At 47.6% G+C, this 17,922-nt stretch overlaps 1 protein-coding gene across 4 annotated transcripts in view; it reads left to right on the top strand.

The window, feature by feature from the left end:
- Positions 1 to 14,933: 14,933 nt before the first annotated feature.
- The window catches only part of slc41a1 (solute carrier family 41 member 1), a 40,918-nt gene continuing 37,929 nt past the window's right edge, over positions 14,934 to 17,922 (top strand). Inside the window, exons 1-2 of one of the 4 annotated variants that reach the window (XM_033042912.1) lie at positions 14,934 to 15,011; positions 16,866 to 17,625. In XM_033042912.1, coding sequence (XP_032898803.1) covers positions 17,212 to 17,625 — 414 coding nt within the window. In that variant the 5' untranslated portion in view covers positions 14,934 to 15,011; positions 16,866 to 17,211. Of the gene's footprint in view, positions 15,012 to 15,801; positions 15,870 to 16,865; positions 17,626 to 17,922 lie in introns of those variants that run through there. The other 3 variants (XM_033042915.1, XM_033042913.1, XM_033042914.1) reach the window with 3 other exon arrangements.

Genomic DNA, 17,922 nt, shown 5'->3' with positions numbered 1-17,922 from the left:
TAGCGGTGTCAGGTGATATGATGGTTAGGCAGGAACGGGGTACTGATTGGGGATGATCAGCCATGATCACATTGAATGGCTCGAAGGGCCGAATGGCCTACTTCTGCACCTATTGTCTATTGCTGCTGACAACCCAAATTTCCACCGACCCTGGTTGTGTGGCAATAAATTATATCTATCTATCTATCTATCTATTGTCTATTGTAGCGCATCGGTTCCATAAACAAAGTCCAATCTCCTCAATGTCACCTATACTATATTTCCATGAAACACTGCTTGCCCCACTGAGTTACTCCAGTGTCCAACTTTGTGTCTAACTTTGTTCATTTAATGTAGAAAAAGAACAGGTGACGTTTTGAGTTGAGACCCTTCTTTCGACTGAGAGTCAGGGGAAAGGGAAACCAGAGATGTGGACGGTGATGTGGAGTTATAGAACAAATCCCTCCATATCACTGTCTCTATCTCTCGTTTCCCTTTCCCTAGACTCTCAGTGTGACGAAGGGTCTCGACCCGAAACGTCACCTATTGCTTTTTCTCCAGAGATGCTGCCTGACCCGCTGAGTTACTCCAGCGTTTTTGTGTGTCTATTTTTGGCTTAAACTTTCCTTTCAACACATTTTGTAATCCTGATCTTTACTTAATAAGAGCGACATGCGGTTGGCTCGGGTTATCTATTGGCCATTTCTGAGAAGGCTGCTAATTGTGTTTGTGAGCAGAGTGCGTGACACCTCCACAGAGATTGCGAATGCTCGCAGTGTCAATGAGTCACAGCCCATTGCCCCACCAGAATAAGTTAGTCAATGTTCTCTGGGAGGCTGCCTTTTTGCGGAGATCTTCGTGACTTGGGCCGTCGTTCTGTACTTAGGAGGCTACACAAATGCAGACGTTTGTTGTTGCTGGACATTTCATGATATGTCCACCATGAAATGCTTTAAGGGCGGCACAGTTGCGCAGCTGATAGCTCCTGCGATTGTGACCACGGGTGCTGTCTGTGTGGAGTTTGCACGTTCTCCCTGTGACTTTTGCGTGGGTTTTCTCTGGATGCTCCAGTTTCCTCCACTGGTTTGTAGGCTAATTGGCTAGGTATACTTGTAAATTGTCCCTAGTGTGTGTAGACTCTAGTTTCCTAGAAGGAATGGTTTGTAGGAAGGAACTGCAGATGCTGGTTTAAACCGAAGGTAGACTATAACTAAACTAAACACAAGTCTGAAGAAGGGTCTCGACCCGAAACGTCAACCATTCCTTCTCTCCAGAGATGCTGCCTGTCCCACTGAGTTACTCCAGCATTTTGTGTCACAGCTAAGCCTGATTCTGTCAGCACCTGACATCTACACAATGCATGTTCCCAAGCCTTAAAGTTATCAATGCAGGCTTAAGAGGAAGTGTTATTTTGTTACAAATAACCTTCGGAGATAACAGCTTTGCACAATAACTGTAACATCGAATGCAGTTTACAGTCCAAGTATCCAATACGAGCTGGCTAACAAAACTGCTTCGATGTTGGACACAAAAAGCTGGAGTAACTCAGCGGGTCAGACAGCATCTCTGGGGAAAAGGTATAGGTAACTAATGGGGCAAGCCACCCGCCATTCGAATAGAAATTCTGGCAAGTTCAAACAGTGTAGACCAGTGCATTCGTACCTTCCAATCTGAAGAAGGGTCTCGACTCAAAACGTCACCTATTCCTTTTCTCCAGAGATGCACAGAATCTCTTGCCCAGAGTGGGGGAATCGTGGACCAGAGGACATAGGTTCAAGGTGAAGGGGAAAAGATTTAATAGGAATCTGAGAGATAACTTTTTCACACAAAGAGTGGTGGGTGTATGGAACAAGCTGCCAGAGGAGGTAGTTGAGGCTGTTTAAGAAACAGTTTAAGAAACAGTTAGACAGGTACATGGATAGGACAGGTTTGGAGGGATATGGACCAAACGCAGGCAGGTGGGACATGTTGGTCGGTGTGGGCAAGTTAGGCCGAAGGGCCTGTTTCCACACTGTATCACTCTATGACTCTATGCTGCCTGTCCCGCTGAGCTTTTTGTGTCTATCTTCGGTTTAAACCAGCATCTGCAGTTCCTTCCTACACATTTTGTCTGCTTCAATGTTCTTCTGTAACAGAACCAGGGTCTGGCCCACCTTGCCCTCGAGGGCGGCTGCGGGAGTCCCCCCCCCCCCCCGGGGAACAAAGGTGGACGGGTGAGGAGAGGGACGTGGTGGTGTCCAAGGAAGGCGACGGCTGGAGGCCCAGCAGCATCCTGGGACTTGCCTGGAACGGGCACCGCTCAGAAGAACTTTCAGTTCAGTTTAGTCTACAGATCCAGCCGGAAACAGGCCCTAATTCCCCACCGAGTCCACACCGACCAGCGATCCCCGCACATTAACACTACCCTACACACACTAGGGACAATTTTACATTGACACCAAGCCAATTAACCTACAAATCTACGTCTTTGGATTGTGGGAGGAAACCGAAGATCTTGGAGCAAACCCACGCAGGTCACGGGGAGAACGTACAAACTCCGTACAGACAGCACCCGTAGTCAGGATCGAACCCAGGTCTCTAGTGCTGTGAGGCAGCAACTCTACCACTGCTCCACCGGAGCGTGGAATTTGAAAACGGCACCAAAACATGGCTCCTCATGCATGCGGGAACGGTAAACTATTACTGTACACTTACTAATCAGGGATCGGGGGTATGGCGATTCTCTAATGGACTATTTGTAAGACAATGTGTTTACACTTCGCACATTTTATTTATTTATTTTTGTGTGTGTTTTTTTGTTGTTTATTTTATTAGAAGTTAATACAGTACAAAACAGTACAGTGGAACCTAATTGTAGGTGCCAACTATGTCATACCGTAATCCATTCTATGTACAACCTCTAGTTTTATGTTTTGAGAAGGAAGTAAGCAAGACAAGAAAAAGAAAACAATAGAAAGGGGAAAAAGAGGAAAAATTGATGGCAGAGAATAGAAAAACGTGAAGTGTGTATATAAAAAAAAGAAAAAGTGGAAAGTAGAAATAGGAGAGAAGGCCCCTTAAAAGAGAAATTTTCAAATCTTTATTCGGAGACATAGATCTACTTCGCACATTTGATAATAAAAACATAATTGAACCATTTAAATACTATTTTAAAATTCAGAAACAAAACCAAACCATGGCTGTATTTTTTTTAAACTTTTTAGCTATGTGATTGCTTTGGACTTGAGGCTGAGTTTCAAAGCTTTCAATGAGAGATCGAAAGTTACAGCGTGGAAACAGGCCTTCAGCCCACCAAGTCCATCCGCGCCCTCAGGGATGGTATAGATCATCCCCCGGGGCACAAAGGATGAAGGTGGCTGGGCAAGGAGAGGGGCGACGGTGTCACGGGATGATCCGGACGGAGGCGATGGCTGCAACGGCCCTTTATGGCTAACTGCAGCTGGGAATGTGAAAATGGCCTAAAATATCCCTAAAATTCTTACGGGATTGGACAGGCAAACATGTCTCCAATGTTGGGGGAGTCCAGAACCAGGTGTCGCAGTTTAAGGATTTAGGACTGAGATGAGGAAAAACTTTTTCACCCAGAGAGTTGTGAATCTGTGGAATTCTCTGCCACAGAAGGTGGTGGAGGCCAATTCACTGGATGTTTTCAAGAGCGAGTTAGATAGAGCTAATGGAATCAAGGGATATAGGGGAGCAAGAAGGAACGGGGTACTGATTTTGGATGATCAGCCATAATCATATTGAATGGCTGTACTGGCTGGATGGGCCAAATGGCCTACTCCTGCACCTATTTTCTATGTTTCCATGGCGCCAAATCCTGGCGACTCTTGAATGTGGACTCAGCGGGCTGTTTCTATATATTCCGTACTTAATCTAGCATTGTATTTAAATATAGCAATTATTTTACTGAACGACAAGAAAAAAGGAATTTCACTAAACCTTGGTACACTAAGTCATGGAGTCATACAGTGTGAAAACAGGCCCATTCGGCCCAACTTGCCCACACCGACCAATATACCCTATCTACACTCGTCCCACCAGCTGGCCTTTGGCCCATATCCCTCTAAACCTGTCTTGTTTCCATGCACCCGTCTTGGGATAGAACCTGCACATGATAATAAACCACCGTTGAGGCAGGAAACATGTTCCCGATGTTGGGGGAGTCCAGAACCAGGGGCCACAGTTTGAGATTAAGGGGTAGGCCATTTAGAACGGAGATGAGGAAACACTTTTTCACCCAGAGAGTCGTGAATCTGTGGAATTCGCTGCCTCAGCAGGCAGTGGAGGCCAATTCTCTGGATGCTTTCAAGAGAGAGTTAGATAGAGCTCTTACAGATAGTCAGGGGAGGAAGCAGGAACGGGTACTGATTGTGGATGATCAGCCATGATCACAGTGAATGGCGGTGCTTGCTTGAAGGGCCGAATGGCCTACTCCTGCACCTGTTGTCTATTGTCTATCACCCGTTCACACTGGTTCTGTGTTATCCCCGGCACCTGCGTGAATAGAGGGAGATTTCCCGAATCCATTGTTTATATTTCTCATACTTTATCCCATTTGAGAACTTGGAGGTGGGGGAGGAGTTGTTGAATTGGAGACAATGTTCATGATGAAAAGGTTCACAGTGTATTTGAATGCGATACAAACTCCAGTGAGGAACAATGAGCATTAACTTTGCCAACAAAACCCAGATCAAAAATAAAGAATAACAAAAGCATCGTAGGAAAATTTGATTTTGTGACACTTCTCGATTTTGCAAATTACAATTTTGCCGCTTCATCAATAGGTAGGAAGATTGAAAAAGAGTTAATGTCTAAAAGATCTTCTTAGAAAAACACAGAATGCTGGAGTAACTCAGCGGATCAGGCAGCATCTCTGGAGACCTCCATTCTCTAGAGGAGCCCAGATCATCACACAAACCAACCTCCCTTCCATTAACCTCCATCTGCAGCTCACGATGAATTTATTTCGCCAGAGGGTGGTGAATCTGTGGAATTCATAGCCACACACGGCTGTGGAGGCCAAGTCAATAGATATTTCTATGGCAGAGATTGACAGATTCTTGGTTCGTGGGGTGTCAGGAATTATGGGGAGAAGGCAGGAGAATGGGGTTGAGAGAGAAAGCTAGGTCAGCCATGATTGAACGACTTGATGGGCCGAATTCTGCTCCTTTAATATATAAAAGTGCCGAACTACCATCTACCTCATTGGCGACCCTCGGATTATCCTTGATCAGACTTTGCTGGCTTAACCTTGCACTAAACGTTATTCCCTTATCATGTATCTATACACTGTAGCGGCTCGATTGTAATCCTGTATTGTCTTTCTGCTGACTGGAGAGCACGCAACTAAAGCTTTTCACTGTACCTTGGTACACGTGACTATAAACTAAACCGATGAACTTATGAACAATAGCCTGAGTAAAGAAATTGTCCCTTGTCTCAATTCAAAATGTCTGCCTTCCAAATCTAAATGAAGACTGAGAAAGCATGTGACCTCTGGAATGCAGAGAGTCAATATGGGTAACTAAGGTACACAAAAATGCTGGAGAAACTCAGCGGGTGCAGCAGCATCTATGGAGCGAAGGAAATAGGCGACGTTTCGGGCCGAAACCCTTCTTCAGACTGATGGTGGGTGGGGGGGAGAAGGAAGGAAAAAGGGAGGAGGAGGAGCCCGAGGGCGGGGGGATGGGAGGAGACAGCTCGAGGGTTAAGGAAGGGGAGGAGACAGCAAGGGCTAGCAAAACTGGGAGAATTCAACGTTCATGCCAACCGGACGCAAGCAACCCAGGCGGAATATGAGGTGCTGTTCCTCCAATTTCCGGTGTTGCTCACTCTGGCAATGGAGGAGACCCAGAACAGAGAGGTCGGATTGGGAATGGGAGGGGGAGTTGAAGTGCTGAGCCACCGGGAGTTCAGGTAGGTTATTGCGGACTGAGCGGAGGTGTTCGACGAAACGATCGCCCAACCTCCGCTTAGTCTCCCCGATGTAAATCAGCTGACATCTAGAGCAGCGGATGCAGTAGATGAGGTTGGAGGAGATACAGGTGAACCTTTGTCGCACCTGGAACGACTGCTTGGGTCCTTGAATGGAGTCGAGGGGGGAGGTGAAGGGACAGGTGTTGCATTTCTTGCGGTTGCAACGGAAAGTGCCCGGGGAGGGGGTGGTATGGGAGGGAAGGGAAGAATTCACAAGGGAGTTGCGGAGGGAGCGGTCTTTGTGGAAGGCAGACATAGGGGGAGATGGGAAGATGTGGCGAGTGGTGGGGTCACGTTGGAGGTGGCGGAAATGGCGGAGGATTATTTGTTGTATTTGCCGGCTGGTGGGGTGAAAGGTGAGGACTAGGGGGACTCTGCCCTTGTTGCGAGTGCGGGGATGGGGAGAGAGAGCAGTGTTGCGGGGTATGGATGAGACCCTGGTGCGAGCCTCATCTATGATGGTGGAGGGGAATCCCCGTTCCCTGAAGAACGAGGACATTTCCGATGCCCTGGTGTGGAACGTCTCATCCTGGGAGCAGATGCGGCGTAGGCGGAGGAATTGGGAGTAGGGGATGGAGTCTTTACAGGGGGCAGGGTGGGAAGACGTGTAGTCCAGATAGCCATGTGAGTCAGTTGGTTTGTAGTGTATGTCGGTCAGGAGTCTGTCCCCTGCGATGGAGATGGTGAGGTCAAGGAATGGTAGGGAAGTGTCGGAAATGGTCCAGGTGTATTGGAGTGCCGGATGGAAGTTAGTGGTGAAGTGGATGAAGTCAGTCAGTTGTGTGTGGGTGCAGGAGGTGGCCCCAAAGCAGTCGTCAATGTAACGGAGGTAGAGGTCGGGGATGGGGCCCTGGTACGTGTTGAACAAGGATTGTTCAACGTACCCGACAAAGAGGCAGGCGTAGCTGGGGCCCATGCGTGTGCCCATAGCTACGCCTTGTGTTTGGAGGAAATGGGAGGAGTCAAACGTAAAGTTGTTGAGGGTGAGGACCAACTCCGCTAAGCGGTGGAGGGTGGCAGTGTCTGGGTATAGGTTGCTCCTCTGGTCGAGGAAGAACCGGAGGGCTTTGAGGCCATCCTGGTGGGGGATGGAGGTGTAGAGTGACCGGACATCCATGGTGAAGATGAGGGGGTGAGGGCCTAGAGAGTGGAATGCGTGGAGGCGGCAGAGAGTGTCTGAGGTGTCTAGAACATAGGTGGGAAGGGATTTGACCAAGGGGGATAGTATGGAGTCAAGGTATGTGGAGATGAGTTCGGTGGGGCACGAACAAGCAGAGACAATGGGTCTGCCGGGAGAGCCGGGTTTGTGGATTTTGGGGAGAAGGTAAAAACGGGCCGTGCGGGGCTGGGGAACGATGAGGTTGGAAGCGTAACTAATGTTATTTAACTCATCGGTTATTTAAGAATCAGAAGGCATCAGATGAAAACTAACAAGCCTAAATCAAACCAGGTGAGCAGAATTCCTTTGGAACAAGTTCTTCTTGCCTTCCAGCACTTGGTGTATCTTTGTACTTAATTAAACCAACCTGAAACCAAACAGAAAACTGTGGGGTACATTCATAGAAACATAGACAATAGGTGCAGGAGTAGGCCATTCGGCCCTTCGAGCCTGCACCGCCATTCAATATGATCATGGCTGATCATCCAACTCAGTATCCTGTACCTGCCTTCTCTCCATATCCCCTGATCCCTTTAGCCACAAGGGCCACATCTAACTCCCTCTTAAATATAGCCAATGAACTGGCCTCAACTACCTTCTGTAGCAGAGAATTCCACAGATTTTGCTATGTCGCTCTTCCAGGGAGATGCTAAATGCATTTCGTTGTCTCTGTACTGTACACTGACAATGACAATTAAAATTGAATCTGAATCTGAATCTGAATCTGAGATTCACCACTCTCTGTGTAAAAAATGTTTTCCTCATCTCGGTCCTAAAAGATTTCCCCCTTATCCTTAAACTGTGACCCCTTGTTCTGGACTTCCCCAACATCGGGAACAATCTTCCTGCACCTAGCCTGTCCAACCCCTTAAGAATTTTGTAAGTCTAATCTGATGCCCTGGTGATGTTCAAATAATATTTTACAAAGAGGTTACCGTATTGTTAAAACATTACCAAGGAAGCAGCGTTAATATGTGTTTTGGTTGGTTGGTGGGCAACAATCTGGAAGCAAAGTCCAGCTGGAATGTCCTGCTCTGATTATGTACTATCCTTTGGGAATGAATGCTGAACCCATGTGAACCCAGGCAGTGGCAATTTGTGGTTAGTCATGTTTAGATGGTTACAAAATGGAGGTCCCTGCTTAACCAGGCGTGCTTCCTGTCTGATGGCCAGAATAGAACTTTCCATTATTGCCTCAGTTTTAGCAACAAAAAAAAGAATCATTCTTGCACCAATCCACCTTGCCCATCCGTTCTCCCACTTTCTCGTCCACTCAGGGAAATTTACAGTGGGCCAATTAACCTATAGACCCGCACGTCTTTGGAATGTGGGAGGAAACCGGAGCACCCGGAGAAAACCCATGTGGTCACAGTCAGAGCGTGCAAACTCAAAAGCTAAATGAGATGAGAAAAGTTAAATTTATGATGAATTGGGTTAATTGGGAATATGACAGGGTGTAGAATATATATCTTTAAATTAAAATTAATTTGTTTCAATGCTTCTTTTTGCACTATGGCTGAACTAAGAATATTTCAAAGACAATCAGGCGTGGACCCACTTCAACTATTCCATCAGATCCAGTTTTGGCTTCAACACACGTTCCACAATGTCCAATCTATTCTTGTTTGTCAATCTGCACCCTCAATATGACTCTGCCTCCACTGTACTTCGGAGAAGCTAATTCCAAAGACTTGTGACCTTCTGAACAAGAAATTCCTCTTTAGCTCCATCTGAAATGAGTGTCCTTTATGCCGAAACTGTGGCCAAGATGGTTCACTTGCTTGGGATGAAGAGGTCGAGGTTTGAAGAATCATGCAAATATCCTCTCAGCATCCATCCTTCAGAGTCTTTGTTTAGTTTAATTCAGTTTAGTTTAGTTTAAAGATTTAAAGAAACAAGCCCTTCGGCCCACTGAGTCCATGCCGACCATCCTCACTAGTTCTATGTTATACCACTTGCTCTGCCACTCACTACACACTAGGGGCAACTTTACAAGGGCAATTTTTTTGCAGAGGTCAATCAACCTACAAACCTGCATGTCTTTGTAAACTGGGAGGAAACCAGAGCACCTGGAGAAAAATCACACGGTCAAAAGGAGAACGTGCAAACTCCACACAGACAGCACCCGAGGTGTGGATGAAATCCGGGTCTCAGGCGCTGTGCTGTGAGGCAGTGGCTCTACCAGCTGCGCCACTGTGCCGCCCTGCTTGATACGTTTCATTAAAATAACCACTCTTTCTTCTGAACTCCAGTGAGCATCGAGCCAACTACTGAACCTAGGGAGTGGTCTATCTTGTTCCGCTATAGGATCTTTGGTCTGAAGAAGGGTTTTGGCCCGAAACGTCGCCTATTTCCTTCGCTCCATAGATGCTGCTGCACCCGCTGAGTTTCCCCAGCAATTTTGTGTACCTTCGATACTCCAGCATCTGCAGTTCCCTTTTGAACACTGAACCTCTCTCCTCACTTCAGCCACTTCATCCCAATCCAGTGAACCTTCTTTGCATTGCTTCCAAGATTAGCTCAACCTTCCTTAAATTGTCCCTAGTGTGTTGGATAGAACTAGCGTACAGGTGACTGTTGGTCGGCGCGGACTCGGTGGGCTGAAGGCACTGTTTCCACGCTGTATCTCTAAACTAAACTAAACTATAGTCTTTTCCTTGAGTGGGTAGCACGTAACAAAAGCTTTTCACTGTACCTTGGTACACGTATCAATAATAAACTAAACTAAACAGATTGTGAACCGTTACGGGCCCAATACTGACCAGTGAGGCACCCTGGTAAATGATAATGATAATAATATGATCTATTGTCATTGTAAATACATACATTGAAATTTCAGGCGCACTGCCCAAGCGGAGCTCCAACGTATCAGATAAATAAATAACTACAATGAAAACAGCAAAAACAGCAAGAAAAATCTTGTTGAGTCATAATGTGCCATGTTTCTCAGTATAGTGTTGTGGCAGTACAAAATATTGGCTATGGCGGGTGTGCGTTCAGTGCAGAGTTAAGAGTATTGAAGGCCTTGGGGTAGAAATTGTTTGTTAATCTTGTGGTGTGTGATTTGATGGACCTGTAGCCCTTTCCTGAGGGCAGAAGGGCAAACAAGTGATGTGTGGGATGAGATGAGTCCTTTAGGATGCGTGATGCCTTCCGCAGGCAACGAGAGCCATAGATCTCTTCCAGGGCAGGTGAATGTGTGTTGGTGAACTCCTGGGCTGCGTTGATGACTCTCCGCAGAGCCTTCTTGTCAGCCGCAGAACGGTTGCCGTGCCACACCAGGATGCCATGTGTCAGGGCACTCTCTATGGAGCAACGGTAGAATGTTGCGGCAAGTTGACTTTCCTTAGTGATCTTGGGAAGTTAAGCCGTTGTTGAGCCTTCTTTACCAGGGAGGTCGTGTTAGTTGACACCCTGAGACCTGCTGAGAATATCACCAACATTCCAAAAATGTCCCATTTTATACCAAATCTATTTGGTTTTAGTAATGATCTATAATTGTCTCGTGTACCAAGATACGTGGAATGTTATTGTTTTCTGCTAGCCAAAAATAAATAAAAAGCATGTGTACAATCAAGCCAGTTTTCTGCTAGCCAACCACTCTCCTGTCCATGGTAATATACTGTATTAACCCCATTCCAGACCCCTTTTGGGATTCACGTATAGTCAAACAGCATGGAAACAGGCCCTTCGGCCCAACTCTTCCATGCCAACCAATTTCCCCATCAAAGGAAGTCCAATTTGCCTGCATTTGGCCCAAACCCTCTAAACCGTTCCTATCCCTGTACCTGTCCAACTATTTTTTATAGTTCCTGCCACAACTACCTCCTCTGGCCCATAACCTATCCTGATTATTACCTTTCCTGAGGCTTTATAATGCTGAGGCTTTACAAAGCGCTGGTCAGACCGCAGTTGTGAGCAATTTTGGGCCCCGTTTCTGAGGAAGGATAGGTGGAGGTCTGGCACTGGAGAGGGTCCAGAGGAGGTCTACGAGAACGATCCCAGGAATGTGTGGGTTGACCTATGATGAGCGTTTGACGGCACTTGGCTTGTACTTGCTGGAGTTTAGAAGGATGAGGGGATGCCTCATTGAATCTTACTGAATAGTGAACGGCCTGGATAGACATTTGTTATGAAAAGATGCTGGAAACCATAGTTAAGGAGGGGATAGTCGAATGATTAAAAAATCATAAGACAAGCAAGAAGAATCAACATGGTCTTACGAATAATCAATTTGTTTGTCACAACTCTTTGAGAAGCTCATAAGTGATAGGAGCAGAATTAGGCCATTCGGCCCATCTACTTGATCCATCAATCAAGGTTCAAGGTCAGTATATTGTCACATGTACAGTGAAATTCGATAGTTGATCTAACTCTCCCTCTCAACCCCATTCTCCTGCCTTCTCCCCATAACCCCTGACACCCGTACTAATCAAGAATCTATCCATCTCTGCCTTAAAAATATCCATTAACTCGGCCTCCACAGCCTTCTTTGGCAATGAATTCCACAGATTCACCACCTTCTGGTTATAGAAATTCCTCCTCATCTCCTTTCTACGTCATTTTACGCTGAGGCTATGGCCTCTGGTCCTAGACTCTCCCACCAGTGGAAACATCCACCCCACATCCACTCTATCCCTCCAAACCTTTCCTATCCATGTATCTGGCCTAACAGGCTTAAATAATCCAATTGTACGCCGCGTTTACCACTACTTCTGCAGACATACTTGTGGTTTATTGAACTTTATAAGAAGTCTCATTAGACTACAATCAATTCGTACACTACAACCAGAGCCACTTCCGTCAGAGTTTAGGATACCGGCCAAATGTAGAAACCAGGAACTGCAGTTGCTGATTAATACACAAAAGGACACAAAGTGCTGAAGTAACTCAGCAGGTCTGGCAACATCACGTTCAAGTTCAAGTTTATTGTCATGTGTCCCTGACAGGACAATGAAATTCTTGCTTTGCTTCAGCACACAGAACATAATAGGCATTGACTACAAAACACATGAATAAATAAACTGATAAAGTGCAAATAACAAATAATGGGTTATTAATGTTCAGAGTTCGACCCGAAACGTCACCTATCCATGTTCTCCACAGATGCTGCCTGACCCGCTGAGTTACTCCAGCACTTTGTGTCCTTTTGTGATACAGGCCATCAGATCATAGAAACTCTGCTTCTATATGCTTAGTATGTTAATTTTCTGTTGGCGGCACAGTGGTGCATCGGTAGAGTTGTTGCCTGACAGCGCCAGGGACACGGGTTCAATCCTGACTACGGGTGCTGTCTATAAGGAGTTGGTATGTTCTCCCTGTGACCGCATGGGTTTTCTCTGGGTGCTCTGGTTTCCTCCCACACCCCAAAGACGTGCAAGTTTGTCGGTTGATTAGCTTCTGTAAATTGTCCCAAGTGTGTAGGATAGAACCAGTGTACGGGTGATTGTTGGTGGGCCTGTCGGTGAATCTCGGACTATATTTGATCGGATTTTACTGGCTTTATCTTGCACTAAACGTTATTCCCTTATCGTGTATCTGTACGCCGTAAATGGCTCGATTATAATCATGTATTGTCTTTCCGCTGACAGCTTAGCCGCGCAACAAAAAGCTTTTCACTGTACCTCGGTAAACGTGGCAATAAACTAAACCAAACTATTTCTACATTGTATCTCTAAAACTAAAAGCTAGATTGTTTTAAGTTTGTCCCTCCCCAAGTGCCTGGCTTTGCTTGTATTTGGATAGACAGGGTAATCCCATTTCACTGCAGGAAACAGTACTGGGGAACACCCTGATCTAATATCTGGATGTATTTAAAGCCAGGGCTACTTGATAGCGAGGGAAAGAGAAACCATGGTGATACATTTGGGATTGCCCAAACAAGTCAAGGGACTGCGATTAAGGTGTCATGGCCTTAAATAACTCGGAAGGCGACCTGGTTAAAATTGACTGGAATTTACAAGGATGAGAAGGGATCTAATAAAACATATAAACATTTTTAGACAGGCTAGATGCAGGAAAAATGTTCCCGAGGTTGGGGGAGTCCTGAACCAGTTTAAGAATAATGGGTAGGCCATTTAGGACTGAGATGATGGAAAATGTTTTCACCCAGAGTTGTGAATCTGTGGAATTCTCTGCCACAGAAGGCAGTGGAGGCCAATTCACTGGATGTTTTCAAGACAGAGTTACATTTAGCTCTTAGGGCTAAAGGAATCAAGGGATATGGGGAAAAAGCAGGAATGGGATACTGATTTTAGATGATCAGTCATAATCATATTAAATGGTGGTGCTGGCTCGAAGGGCCGAATGGCCTACTCCTGTACCTATTTTTCGATGTTTCTAACTTTACAAAGCTCATTTTATAAAAGCAACATATACTCTTAAATCAGCCAATGATTCTCCTGTCAATCAAGCCTATTACCACATTGCTGGACATGGTAAAGATTGAATTGACAGAACTTTGACGGATGTATTTATAGGAATGTGAGGGGTAACTTTTTCATATAAAGGGTAGTGGGTGTATGGAATGAGCTGCCGGAGGAGGGAAGTACCTGAGGCAGGGACTATCGCAACACTTAAGAAGCAATTAGGCAGGTACATGGATAAGGCAGGTTTAGAGGGATCTGGGCCAAATGCAGGCAAGTGGGAATAGTGTAGATGGGACATGTAGGTCTATGTGGGCAAGTTGGGCCGAAGGGTCTGTTTCTATGCTGTATGACTGCTGGGGGAACTCAGTGGGTCAAGCAGCATCTCTGGAGGGAAATGGACAAATAATGTTTCGAGTTCTTCAGACTGATGGAGTAGAGGGGAGATAGATGGTAGAAAGAGCCGAGGGGAAGGGGTGGGGCTGGAGCTGATCAGTGAAAGCCCTTCTGGTCTGAAGTAGGGTCTCGACCCAAAACGTCACCCATTACTTCTCTCCAGAGATGCTGCCTGTTCCGCAGACTTACTCCAGCATTTTGTGTGTATCCTCGGTCATCTGCAGTTCCTTCCTACACAAATGATAGGTGGGCCCAGGTAAGAAGGGGTCATTGACAGGTGGGGCTGGTGTCCTTACTCCTCACCACAACCCTCTGAATTTACGAATTCCAGTCTGAGGAAGGGTCTCAACCAGAAACATATGGCCCCGTATCTGAGGTAGGATGTGCTGGCTCTGGAGAGGGTCCAGAGGAGTTTTACAAGATTAATCCCAGGAATGAGTGGGTTGGCATAAGGGCTTGTACTTACTGGAGATTAGAAGGATAAGGAGGGGATCTCACTGAAACTTACCGAATAGTGAAAGGCTTGGTTAGAGTGGATGTGGAGAGGATGTTTCCACTGGTGTGAGAGTCCAGGACCAGAGGGCACAGCCTCAGAATTAAAGGACGTTCCTTTAGGAAGGAGTTGAGGAGGAATTTCTTTAGTCAGAGGGTGAGAGGGATGGGGGGGGGGGGGGTGAGAGGGATGAGGGGGGTGAGAGGGATGAGTGGGATGAGAGGGATGGGGGGGGGTGAGAGGGATGAGGGGGTGAGAGGGATGGGGGGGTGAGAGGGAGGGGGAGGGGAGAGGGTGGACCCCGGGCTCTGGTTGGTCAGTCGGCATGTTCGTCACGCGCATGTGGGCGGTGACGTTTCCTGCTCCCGCCCCTCCCTCCCACCGTTCCCGGCTGTGATTGGTCCACATGCCCGTCTGTCAATGACGTAGACGCGGCGTCTCCCTCTCCGTCCCGCCCCCCCCGCTCCCCCGGACCGCGGCGACCTCTGATTGGTCCGAGTGCCCGTCAGTCAACGGCGGGTCCCGGCAGCCGGCGCTCTCCCATTGGCCGAGGCGGCGAGGGGGCGGGACATCGCGGCGGCCGCTCGAAGCCGGAGCCGCCACTCGGTTAATGGGGGACGCGTCGCGCTGCCGGCCTCAGGTAATACCCCACCCCGGGGCCCGGGCACCGCCGCCGGCCTGCGGGCATCACCCTAGCCCGGGGCCCAGGCGGGCCGACTCACTCTCTCAGAGCTGAGGGGGACAAGGACAGGGAGGGGAAGCAGAGGGAAGGAGGGACAGGCATGGTACCCGGGGGGGAAATGGAGAACGGAGTGGAGGAGGGGGGGGGGGAGGGGGGGGGGGGAGTGAGGGGGAGACAAGGGAGAGGAGGGGGGGAGTGAGAGGGAGGGAGGGAGTGAGGGGAGAGGAGGGGGGGAGTGAATGAGGGGAGAGGAGGGGGGAGGAGGGGAGTGAGCGGAGGGGGGGAGTGAGGGGAGAGGAGGGGGGGGAGACAAGGGAGTGGAGGGGGAGTGAGGGGAGGGGAGACAGGAGTGAGGGGAGAGTGGGGGGGAGGGGAGAGGAGGGGGGGAGGGGAGGGGAGACAAGGGAGTGGAGGGGGGGAGGAAGTGAGGGGAGAGTGGGGGGAGTGATGGGAGAGGAGGGGGGGAGTGAGGGGAGGGGAGTGAGAGGAGGGGAGGGGGAGACAAGGGAGTGGAGGGGGGGAGTGAGGGGAGAGTAGGGGGAGGGAGACGGGAGGGGCAGGAGAGGGGTGACATCTAAGAGGGGAGGAGGAGGGGAAGACTGCACATTGACGAGGGCTCGACGGGAGAGGAAGGGAGGGAGTGGTGCACACAGGAGAAGGGATGACGGAGAGGAAGGGAGGGGAGACAGAGGGAGGGGGGAGGGTACAGGGGAGGGGGCAAGCGAGGGTAAAACCCGGCTGGAGCAGCGAGACTCCCGGCCAGAAGTGCAGAGAGGACGGAAGCTCCAGTCACTGACAGGGTAAAGTGCCAGAGATGTGTGTGGCATGGCTTGGACACTAAGTCCAAGTTGCCCAGAGGAGTTTTCAGAGAAGTGGTGGTGAAATAATACATCTATATGCAATAATATATCTGTCTAATATAATATAAAAGAATCTATCTATGTGCAATGATGCATTATGTGCAATATTTTGTGAGGAGACTTACTGTCTGAGTGCAAAATATTGGAGACATTCTACACAATATCTGGGCGACTGCATCAGAAATCTGCTATAATTTACAGGGTGGTCTTTAAAGAAAATGGTTAAGGGATTCCTGGGCTAGTTTGAGGGTTTAAATGCAGGGTTTGCGTGGGATAGATAGCTTTTAGAGGAATATTTGAGAGTCAGAATTGTTTTGAACACAGATTTGAGGAATTATGCAAAAGCAGAAAAATGAAAAGTTTTGGCAGAGATTGGCTGCAAAACAAAATTATTGGGAATCTGATTGATTTTAGAACATGGCAGTTGTAATAGGAAATATTTAGTGTGAAAGTATTTAAGAATTAATTGTGTGTGAGTTGTGAAATTTGATCCAAGGAGTTTATTACTGCACAAGCTTGAATCTGACAGCACAGGCGACGTTTGAGGCTGGGGGTATTTCTTTCCGGGAGAGATTGTGTCTGAAGATGCGTCTCGACCTGAAACGTCGCCCATTCCTTCTCTCCAGAGATGTTGCCCGTCCCGCTGAGTTGCTCCAGCTTTTTGTGTCTATCTCCTGTGTGTTTGTTAAATCCGCCTTCAGTAAAAAAAAATGGAGTAACTCAACGGGACAGGCAGCAGCATCTCGGGCAAGAAGGAATAGGTGAATATTTCGGGTCGAGACCCTTCTTCATTCAGTAATGCAGTTTTTTTTAAATTAGACATTGGGTAAACATGCAGGTCTTGGACGCGTGGGAGGTAGAGAGTCATAAATAAAAAGCTCTCCCTCGCGTTTGCTTGAAAGTTTATTACTTGTAACCGATTGTTTAACGTGCCTCTCTATTCCATTCGCAGCGTCAACTTGTCGACGTCCGACTGTTTGCCCTCGCTATTATTAATTTGGAACTTTTTTTCTTCCCCCTGCCACGTGTTGAAGATATGGCACACTTCCTTGATGGGACGGGACTCGGGGAATGACGTTGAAATCTAGCGGGACTGCAGCTCTACCGACCACATCTGCAGGGCAAGAGGCTGGAAAGGATCTTTATCACACACACAACGTCTTCTAGTTCAATTTGCCAGCCGTGAAACTACTGAGACCGAAATTTTGGGAAGGGGGTGAGGGAGGCTTTTTTGTTGAAACAGATAACAGACTTGAGGAAATTAAACATTATGATGTCCCGAAGATTGTGAAAACATCATGTCTACTTCCACAGAACAGAAAGAGGTCGGCTCGGTCTACCAGGTCAATGGAAATGCCTATCCCATTGATGCAAACTCTGATGACTTTACCGTCTCCATAACCCCAAGCTCATCCAAGGAGCTGGTGGAGAGAGAAGGTTCGGACTATCTAATGGAGGAGAGGGGGCAGCTTGAGAGGACGGAGGTTGTGGTGAGGGACTCCCGGGCCAACGCCAAGGGTTTGAGGGAAGAAGACGCCCTTCTGGAGAACGCCAGTCAAAGTATCGACAGTGATGACATTAGCAGCAACCCCAGTCGTGCTGCAGATTCCCTCAAAGAGACCTCTTTCTCCATAGGACTACAGGTTGTCTTCCCATTCCTGCTGGCAGGCTTTGGAACAGTGGCTGCTGGCATGGTCTTGGATATAGTGCAGGTAAGGGTGTTCAGTTTATTGTCATGTGTGCAGTGAAAGGTTTTTTGTTGTTGCGTGCTATCCAGTCAGCGGAAAAACTATATATGATTACATTTAAGCTGTCAGTAGTGTACAGACGCAGGATAGAGGGAAGTATGATTAGTATAAGATAAAATCCAATGAAGTGCCATTAAAGATAGTCCGAGGGTCTCCAATGAGGTAGAGAGTAGGTCAGGACCGCTCTCTAGTTCGTGATATAGTGCAGGTAAGAGAGTTCAGTTTATTGTCACGTGTACCGAGGTACAGTGAAAAGCTTTT

The sequence above is a fragment of the Amblyraja radiata genome, chromosome 24 (assembly GCF_010909765.2).
Source record: "Amblyraja radiata isolate CabotCenter1 chromosome 24, sAmbRad1.1.pri, whole genome shotgun sequence".
Classification (NCBI taxonomy): domain Eukaryota; kingdom Metazoa; phylum Chordata; class Chondrichthyes; order Rajiformes; family Rajidae; genus Amblyraja; species Amblyraja radiata.
The sequence above is the reverse complement of the archived record's forward strand: the minus strand, read 5'-3'. Positions and strand labels throughout refer to the sequence as shown.